The 10,276-nt window shown below is 59.5% G+C and overlaps 1 protein-coding gene across 1 annotated transcript; it reads left to right on the forward strand.

The window, feature by feature from the left end:
• Window positions 1-2,574: 2,574 nt before the first annotated feature.
• LPMP_060730 (hypothetical protein) lies at window positions 2,575-6,084 on the forward strand (the record flags this gene model as incomplete). Its single annotated transcript, XM_010705652.1, has 1 exon — window positions 2,575-6,084. One exon carries the CDS (start codon window positions 2,575-2,577, stop codon window positions 6,082-6,084), a length of 3,510 nt encoding a protein of 1,169 aa, XP_010703954.1.
• Between the last annotated feature and the right edge of the window lie 4,192 nt (window positions 6,085-10,276).

Genomic DNA, 10,276 nt, shown 5'->3' on the forward strand with positions numbered 1-10,276 from the left:
CAGCTGAACCCCCCTCTCCCCACTGAAGGGAAATACACACCAGTCATACGACTGCATCTTCAACAATGGCTGGATCTCACACCACATCCTGTGCGCCACATTCGAGCTTCTCACACAAGCCGGACCGGATCTCGGGGAGGGGTTAATGCGATAACTTACTCGCATCCCATCTGCACGAGGGGACCCCATGGGAGGCCCCGCCCAGTCGAGCTGTGTTACCCCCTTCCCCCACAACGCAGTCATCATAAAGCTCTTGTGAAGTGAAGTACGCCTCCCAGACGTGTGCATTACCCAGCGCGAAAACGACGAGCGCAGGGGGCCCCTCAAAGTCTTCTCTGCCTAGCGGAGGGACGGGCGAGCGAAGAGAGCTGCCCGCTGCATTGGGACGAGTTGTAGGGGCTTAGGACGCTCCAGTCCTACATTGCCTTCCACGAGCCCGGATGCGGGCTGGAGCACACCGAGGGCGACCTGTGGCGGCTCTGCCAGCGTCTCCTCGGCGACTAACAACCGACTGGGCGACGAGGTCGTGTCGGCTCCGGAATTCCGCACCGCCTTGTGTGAGGTGCGAGCTGAGACTGCCGCACTGCGTGCGCACGCCCCACAGCAGTGCCCGCCTGCCGACTCGCCGCAGCAATGGCCGCCGCCCTACGGGGGATGCCGCACCCGCATTCGTCGTGTACACGACACGAGGTGCGCAGGAGGCGAGCGCGGCACCGAGCCCTCTCCTCGGATCGGCTTTCACCGTAGTGGAAGAGAAGAAGGGACGTCTCAGACGGCGGCTCCCCCTCTGGCCGCGACAAGCCAGCCGCTGGCTGGAAAAGAGCATCGTTACGCAGCCGCGGGAGCTCGTGCTCGACGAGTGTGGAGGGGTGACGGAGCTGATTGCGTCCTTGTTGCAGGTGCTTCTTCCCCTGCACCTGCGGGCGCACTTTAGCATGTGAACCAGAGGCGGCTCCGTGCAAAAGCGACGAACGTGCACCCAACGGACTTGGCCGCTGGACCAGCGGTGATGCAGATGGTGGCAGGCAGCATTGGTCTGCCATCCTCTGTGTGTGTGTGTGTGCGAGGCGACTCGCCTCTAGCGATCACGTGAGCGTGTGGATCAACAGCGCCCAACTGACGGGTGGTCGACACGGGCGGTGGGGACGGCCCTGCAGGCGACTCGACGCGCCGGGAAAAAGGCCGGCAGCACTTTTTGAGCAGCAAGCGAGACTGGGCGTCTCCCATAGGCACGGGCTTGCTGGCGTGGCGTTGGCCGACAGACGTGCACCAAACTGAGAGCTGCTTCAATTGAGTCACTGCCACGAGAAGAACTGGAGTGGCTTCTGGGTCGCTTTTGGTCTCCCCCCCCGAGTACTGCTGAGGCCTTTTCACACATTTTCGAATGTCTCTCACGATGACGCGTCGCCTGCTTTATAAAGACAAACGCGAGGTCTCCTCTCTGCCTTGCGGGTGGATTTGCCTCAAGCTGCACAATGTGAACTTAGCGCGTGGCATCAACGAGCAGCATCAATCAGGCTACGCTGCGTCACGCATCTTCAGGCGTCCACCACAGAGTACGACCTTCATAAATGTGCAACACCACCGGGGTGGGGCAACGGCGTGCGTTCATTGGCGCACGAAGCCGACAGCCCTCGCCAGTAGCCCTTTAGAGGGGGAGGCGTCAGGCGCAGGCAGCGTGAACGCGGTCGAGCTGTGCGCGGTTTGCTGCGCTCTTCCAGCACTCAAGGAGTCGCCGAGTGGCAGCGGTAGACGTTCATGCATGTGGTCAATACGTCAGGCCTCTCTGTCTTCGGTAAAGACGACGCACGCGGTCATGCGGCTAATGCCGAGATGCCCACATTGATGACAGGCTTCCCGTACGCGGTGACGGTTCAACTCATCAACTCGGCCGACAATTTCGCATACGGCCCGAGCCGCGACCCCGCGTACCACCCAATAAAGGTGTCTAACGAACGACATGGGGAAGCGCGAGGCACGATGGTCAAGGGAGCGGGTGGGCCCCATGCACGTTGGTAGAAGTCGCCGAAGAGACGATCAGCAGTTCGGTGCAAGTTGAAGTACACAAATCTGCCTTTCCCTACCTGGCGACGTCCGGCAGGTGTTGGTGGCATCGCCCTTCACCGATTCCAAAAATAGGAATGGAGCCCCTCTCACTTCATTGAGCTGACTTCCCCCCCCTCTCTTCACGCATTTCCTTCCCTCCCCCCGCGTGTGACTATTTTCTGCCCACGCTGATACGCGATCAGAGGGAAAGAGGCGAGGTGAGGTGCAGGAGTGAGAAGGAACATGGAGTGTGACGGATGTGAGGGCTCTCAACACATCCAGTGGAGCTCCCTGCAGCTGCACACCTGTGCGCTCTCTCGCTCTCCTTCATCGCTTGGCTCCTGCCGTCATCTGTCTCTCTCTTCCTCTTGGGTTCCACTCTTTCCCTTTACTCATCAACGCGGGAGAGGCATTGCCTCCACGCCCCAAAACGATAATGCTTGAGCTGCTCCATCGACAGCAGCAGAGGCACTAAAAGGCCACCAGCCCCTGGCGCGAGAGTGCCTGCTGCCACAGCAGAAATCGATAATGTTGCACGAGCGTGGGCCCGGGGCCGGCCCTTTGCCACGAGCATCGCAGCCATCAGGAACATTTTCGCTGTCGCGCGATGTGGCCGCTGCTCATCACCGCGCTTGCCTGACAACCAGCGGCCTCTTCGCGGGCAGAAGAGCCACAGAGGCCCCCGTGTGCCCACCCGCCCTGAACACGAAACCTGCACCGACGACTCGGCTGTGCAATACCGCTGATTGTCCGTCCATCAAGTGCCCGCCGCTGTGGACGATACTGCCGGATGTCGGCGGAGCTGCGAGTGCATTCTTGTCTTGCGTGCACAACACCAGCGGCCTCATTACAGCCGCTACCGCTACGTCGCAATATCCGTCGACGTGGCAGGCGCTGCTGGAGGAGACGCAGGCGACTACAGCGTACTCGGCCAGTGTGCAGCAAGCCAAGCAACTCCTCAGCGACTTTGAGCGCTACCAGTGCAGCGTCGGTGCCCCACCCCTCACCCACGACCAGCGGTGTGCGGCATGCCCACTGGACAGCTTTGAAAGCGGCGGCGGTGCTGCTTGCACTACGAGCCGGCCTCACCTAGATGTGAGTGCCCTGGGGTCGTGTGGCGCCCCTTCAGCGGCCATCTCGACTGGGGCATGTGGCAGCGTAGGCAATGTCGCCACTGGGCACGCTGCGCAGCCGCTCCAGGCATCACCATCATCATCGTCGTATTTCAATTTCCAACTTGACCCCGCCGCCTTCGAGCTCGCGAGGCAGCGTTCGCTGGAGATGCTCTACTGTAATGCCGAAGCACGCACCGCGTACGCAGCACAGGGGCTGCAGCTCTCACGAGCGGTGTGCACGGAGCTGTTGAAGCAGCCGAGAGTGGCGATCGACGACGTGGTCGCCATGGAGGGCCCATCAATCCACCCTACGAATACCGCAGAGACACAGAGTGATAGAGAGGTGTTTTCATCTGCGGCACAGACTGGCGATGAGCTGCGGACCTCGCATACCTCCGCGTCGCCGTTAGTGGCTAATGACACCGGGCCGAAGAGAAAGCAGTCGCTTGTTGCTGCGGTGCCGGTGATGAGTGAAGTGGAGCGGGTGGCTGCCACGGCAGAGGCGGAGCGTGCCTTGTCCCTTCTCTACACCATCCGCGCCGTACGGCGGCAGACGGAGGATCTGACCATGCGGCTGCTGCATGCGTGCGGTGAGTGGGGTTGCTGGTCGACGCCTACTGCCAATTTCGGCCCCGCCTCGGATCAGATGCGCGCGTCGTCGCCTTCTTCACCGCTGCCAGAGTGCCCACAACGCAGGCAGTGCTTGTTTGCTGACCTCTTCATGCCGGAATCCCTGACGTCGACCACATTTCGCACGCCGCCGTCTGAGTCGCTGCCGGGAGTCAGCGACGGCTCCTCCAAAGCACACCTGCTAGCTCTCGGCGAGGCGGATTATACTGACACGGCGCGGCTCAGCGCTGTGGGCGCCTTCGCCAAGGAGTCCGTCTGCCGTCGCGAGAGGGCGTGCCGAGTGCTGCGGGAAGCGCTACAGCAGCAACAGCAGCGGTGGTCGCTGTCCACTACGGCAACTTCCGCTGACACCACTACAGCCCCTGCTGCTGGTGCCGCTTTCTTAGAGATGGCTGTGGCGCCGCCGCAGCGTGCGGTGCCGCCACCACCGCCGACGTCTGTGCAGCTCGAGGTTTATGCTCTGCAACAGGGGGCTCTCCGAGGCTCTATTTGCCCGTGGCGTGAAAGGGCTGCGGCGATGACTACAACGAGTGTTCTGAAGGCCGCTGACGCGTCACCGGTAAGAGAGGCAGCGGCACCGTGCGGCCCCGCGCAGCAGGAGTTGTACAATCGGTCTACCCAGCGACGGCAGCTCCAGGACAGCTATGATGTGCCCCATGCAGCTGCAGTGCAGTGTCACCACATGAGCACCCACTCGCCCACTGGCAAGCAGCTAGAGGTGCAGCCTCGCGAGACGACCGCCACATTCATTGAGGATGTTGCCGCCAGGGCAGTGACCCATACGGCACGCGGCACGTCCGAGGTGGTGTCTGATGCATCTCCGGAGGTTTGGGCGCCGGCGCCGCCATCGTTGTTGTCTCCACCCGCAGCTGTGCCTGACATGCTGTCCCGCGTGCCTTCCTCCCTCGCAGAACAGCACTCTTCTACTGTTTCCAGCCGTAGCTCACATGCCTCACCACCCTCTGAAGCACCATTGATTTCATCTGTGCAGCTGGCCGAAGATTGCACGCGAGCGTGGGTGAACCTGCCGACAGCCTTGGAGGCGTCGGCGTCCTCGTCGCCGTCGCCACCGCGGCGGGCTGATTTCCTTCGCGCTGCAGTTACCTCACCAATAGACACCGAAATATCAGAGAGGGGTGCAGGAGTCCCGGCACAGCAAGCGGAGCAGCCGGCGGTGGAAGACACGAGCTCACGTTGCACGAAGGGCAAGCCGGAGCTCGCGGTGCGCATCGAGGTGCAGGCCACTACTGAGAACACGGATGGTAGTCATGCTGCCGCTTGTGCATCTTCAGCCAACCCGACGCAGGTGACTGATGTACTGCGCACATCCTTGTCTTCATCTTCGTTGACAAACTTCCCTCCTTCCGCCGCTCTGGATGCGCACGACGTCGTTGGTGCGATGCCGAAGGTATACGAGGCATCGCGCTCACTACACACGGCTGCCAGGCTCTCCACGCATCCCGAGACAGTGGCAGGGCCGAGGCGGGAAGGCCAGCATCGGAAGGGGCGCAGAAGGCGAAGAGGTGATCGAAGAGGCAACACCGCCGTTGCCGAGCTAGAAGACCCTGTGCGACGCCATCTCACGCGCTTGACCTCTCAACATCAGAAGCGTGAGGAGTGCGACGTAGCAACACCGTTGTCTACAGAACTCACCCCACAGGACCTCAGGGCCGCCGCTGCTGCTGCGCGGCTGCATGCGACAAGCTCGGGCTCTGCCATCAGCAATGCTGCCACTGCGCCACCTCCGGCAGTGGCGCGACACGGGGCGCATGTGCTCGCAGGCTTTGTAGCGCCTTCATCTTGCAGCGTGGTGAGGGCGGTCTCGACTGCCGCTGCAGCGGCTAATGCGGACCAACCAGACGGAGGCGAAGAGCCGCGAGCATCACAGCAGCCGCACCAGCCGCCTTCGCGGACCATCAGCTCTACTGCGCCGCCCCCTCTCCCCTTCGCATCGTCCTTTCCCGCACCACAGGCGGCGATCTTTGCACTGTGGCCGCCTCCGCACTCCGTCCTCGCGGACGCTGCCCCCTCTCATTCGCCAATGTCATCGATGAAGTTGCCTGAGGGCGGCTCGGAAAGGGTCGGTAATGCGAGTATTGCGACTCCGAGCCTGGCGGCCCTTGCGCCTGTATCAACTGCTCATCCTGGTCTGACACCGACGAGCGGACCCCCGCTGTTGTCATTACACAAGCCCAAACTTGCGGATGGTGGCGGCCCTGCCGGAGTGACAAAGCTGCCGCAGCGGCAGCGGCACCGTAATTTCTTCAGTCGTCTCTTCAGCTGCGGTGGATGAGTGAGGTCGTGGAGAGCCGAGGGGAAAGTGCACAGAACGCGTAGAGGGAGAGGGAATGGCGTGAGGACCAGTGCCTGCGTACGCGTGCATAGCGGAAGGTGGCGTCATATGATAATTTGACTTCCTCAGTCTCTCTCTCTCTCACCTCGCTCGCCGTGCACACAGGTGTCGGGCTCGCTTGTTAGGCAGTGTGGCGCGTACCGACTGAGGAAAGAAAGGGGCAGGGAGAGGGAGAGGCAGCACTTGATCTCTGCGGGTGTGCTGGAATGGGGGGCAGAGGAGAGTGCGGCGGGGAGAGACGGCCGGACGCACGCGCAGTACGAGGAAAATTTGAAGGAACCAAAGCACCCGAGGGGACATCCGCTAAGGGCTTCTAAGCAGCGCATCAACAGCATCAGCCTGAGCATCAAGCGCCATCCGAAGGAAAGTCAGAGAGAGGGAAACGAACGGCATTGTAGAGCTCAGTATGAACTATGAGAGAGGGGGAGAGACGGTAGGCATGCTGCGTTTACCTAATGGAGTAGAAATACGCGAGGCAGCATCTCTGCCAGAGGTGGGGATGGGCGCAGAGGTCGCCAACACTGGCGTCTGTATGTTTCGTAAAGCATTGCTGTGCTTTCGCCACCATCGCGCGGCGCTCGCCCCATCGTCGTGTGCTTGCTGGTCTTGTCTGCATGCACATGTTCACCGAGTCGCACATGCACAGCGAGCCGGACACTCCACCACTAAACCAATACACAAGTGTGCGCGCATGCGCTTTTCGTGTTTCTCATGTGTGCCCCGCGTCTCTGCCTGCATGCGTCCGTACGTGCCCTTGTGTTCCCATTTCCCCCCTCCCCTCCTATCGCCTCCCTCTCTTACTCTCCCTCTTTCCCTCTGTGTTTTCCCTCCACATCTTCAAAGCGTGAACGACATAACTTGCACGCACGCACACCGTCACAGTGACCCAACAAGCACAAGGGGTCTCTGCATCAAGAAGTGCGGCCGTTTTGTTGTTCTTTGCCTTGCTCATATCATCATCTCAGCATCCACAGAGCTTCCTTCCTTTCGTCCCCACCCTTTCCCCAGCGGATATACGAGAGGGTGACGTTCCTTGGCCCGTGTCTCTGCCTGTGCACGTGCGTGTAGCACGGAGAAGGTGCCGCGTCTCCTCGTGTCATCCTTATCTCCTCACCCCGCGCCCTCTTTCCCCCTCTCCTCTCCCGAAAGCCACTGCCACCAGACACGGTGAAGACCCCCCTCCCCTCACTCCACCATTCTTCCTTCTCCTCTTCTTCCTCCGGCATCCACGCACGCCGCTATACCCCCTCCCTCCCTCCCTCCCCCACTCCTTTTCATACATTTTCAATCGCTTATCCTTTGTGTGTGTGTGTGTGTGCGTGTGTGTGTGTGTGTTTCCGCTTACTCCTTCCGTACCGTTTTGCCGCCGTCTCTGTCATCCCCCCTTTTCATCTCATTTTCCCGATTTTCTTGTATTCCCTCGTTTTCCCCTCTCACTCTGAGTTGCATTTTTCCGCGTTGACTGTTCATGTATATATGGTGGGTGCCAGTCTCTCTCTCCCCTCTCTCTCTCTCTCGCCCTTTGCTCTTCCCGGCGAGCGAGTACTCGTCTCAACCACGGCAACGTACACTCCCCCTCCCCCCACGTCTACCGGCGCCCATACAGAGCTTCTCTATCCAATCACGTTTCATCACCACCCCCCTTTTCCTCTGTCTGTATCTCTGAGTGTCAGTGCGAATCCATCCTTCTCTTTCCTCCTTGCCCCCACTCCCTCCCTCCCTCCCCCACCCCTTCTTGTTCCTTCGACTGTTCCCCCCCCTCCCCTCCTTCGTACTTCCTCATAGTCATAGAGTCACATATCTCCGCTTCATTCGCTTGTTTGTGCCTTTTTACATCAGTGTTGTTTCGCCACTTGTTTTACCGCTCTCCCTCTCCTCTCCTCCCCTCTCTCTCTCTTCCCTCGTACTTGCCTTCTTCCCGCGACATCTCTTCCTCCTCTCTCTCCTCCATTCCCCCCAGGGTATTTTACGCGACTTTACTTTGAGTTGATTTCTAACGCCCTTCTCGCTCTCCTTCGCACTTTGCCTGTGAGTGAGTCTCTCTTTCTCTCCTCAGCAGACACATTACACATACGCGTGCATTCCACATTCGATCGCTGGGCAATCAGGCAAGCGCGTCAGGCTTCTCTTTCCCGTGCTCCTTCTCGCTCTCATTATTTTCCATCCGTTAGGCTTCTCTCGTTTTCTCTCTATTCGCTCTAGTACTCGCTCTGCTCTTGCTGGTACCGCTGCGCCTGCTTTGTGTGTGTGTGTGTGCGTGTGTGTACCTGTCTGCTTGTTTCTTTCATCTGGCGGCGCGCTGGAGGGTTCGTTCTTTCTGCCTGTGAGTCACTCTTCCTACCTCTAAGCCATCGAGCAGCTTCAGCGTTGTGCTGTACCTGACTGTGTATCTCCCCCTCTCTGTTTCTCTTTCTCGGCTGGGCTTTTCACTATCACTGCCACTTGCACCTCCCTTCGCCTATCATCTCTGTTCAATATTTATCCCTTGCGCCTCCGCCTTCTCAAAGTATTTTCCCGCCTGGCTGTGTGTGGAGCGGCTGTATTTTCTTCCCACAAGTCGCTTTCGCTTGCGCACCCACACACACACACACTCTCTCTCTTCAGGTTTGCACAAACCTCTCTCTCTCTCTGTCACTTCGCTCAGCCAACCCAATACTCTCGAGAAGAAACGAGTAGGAAGGGAAGAATACCGGTATACACGCATACGCGTACGGCATGTTCATCGGCATAACACGTGCACGCACGCCCACCTTCTCCACCACCGCCACACAGCGCCACCGCTACCACCGTGGCCGCCCTTCCCTGGAGTTTTTATTGGATTACTGCAGCGCTCCTCCTTCCTCTTCCTTCTTTCCTCCTCTCTCGCTGTGCTTCGTGGCTATTACTGTTGGCTTTTCCTCGTTGCTTCTTCTTGGCACTTCGTTTCTCGCCCTTTCCACCTGTCCTTTCCCTGTCACTTTTACACCCCCACCCCCACACATACGCGTGCGCGCTTGCGGCGATCTACTCGCGGTGTGCGCGTCTTTGTGCAGTCGTAGCGGTTCAGCCGCGTCTTCGTTGCCATCGATTTCCTCTTCAGTTGTTCAGTTTTCTGCTCTGCCGGTCTACTCTCTGCGCTTCATTGGCTGTTATTGCCGGTGCGCGTCTCCTCTCCCCCATTGGCTGCACATCTCACCCCCGCCCCCGCCCTCCTGTCTTTTCCGTTCTTATAATTTTATCCCTCCTTCTTTCGCTGTTTCTCGAGTGCGAGCCGTGCGCGCGCCCACTCCCCCGCCCTCCCCTCTTCTCCCCTCTCTCGCTTCTCCCCCTTCCTTCCACGACACGCACCAGCCAGCACCACTCGCAGCGATTCACAGAGATCAGCAGCAGCACACAACACCCCTCCCCTCCCCTTCCCCCATCATCATTCAGCCCTTCCTCATTTCTTTTCCTCTGACTCTGCCCTCTCCCTCTTATATTTCTTGTCGGTTTCTTCACCCCCCCTCTCTCTCTGGTTGAACGTGATTCATTCATTACGCTGCTGCTCTAGTCGTTTGTGGTTGTCGTCACTGCTGCCATTCACATCCCCCCCTCCCCTCTCTGTCATCGCTGTCACTGCCGCTAACCATCGGGGTGCGCATATTCGGGTTAGGCACACATATACAAGGGGAAGCCGCATCGAACGCGCGTGCGAGAGAGAGAGAGAGTGAGAGAGAGAGAGGGACCAGGCAAGGAAGTAACGCCACGTCCCTCCCCCAGCCTGTACAGGATTTGACAAGCGGGGGTGCCTCAATCACACATCGGACCATCCGCGCCTACCCAACACAACAACGTCGCTGCTGTTTTAGTCCTTCGCTCTTTTCCGCCTCACTTTAGTGCCGCCTTTTCCTTTGCTTTGGCGGCTGAGGAGGCGGAGGGCGAGAGGTGGCGGCAACTTGCGTGTGTTGCTGCGCTGCCGTTCGGCGTGCTGTTCCTCACGTGAGGACCACACCACTACCACCAGAGAAAGTTGCCGCCTCTCTCTCTCTCTTTCCCCACGCCGCGAAGCTCTTTGGCTTGTCGAGTGACATCGTTCCCCTCCTTCCGTGCTGATTCTGGCCGTTGCTCTGTGCTTATCTTCTTGTTTACTTCATCTCACTCACACATACACCCA

This window comes from Leishmania panamensis (assembly GCF_000755165.1).
Source record: "Leishmania panamensis strain MHOM/PA/94/PSC-1 chromosome 6 sequence".
Taxonomy (NCBI): domain Eukaryota; phylum Euglenozoa; class Kinetoplastea; order Trypanosomatida; family Trypanosomatidae; genus Leishmania; species Leishmania panamensis.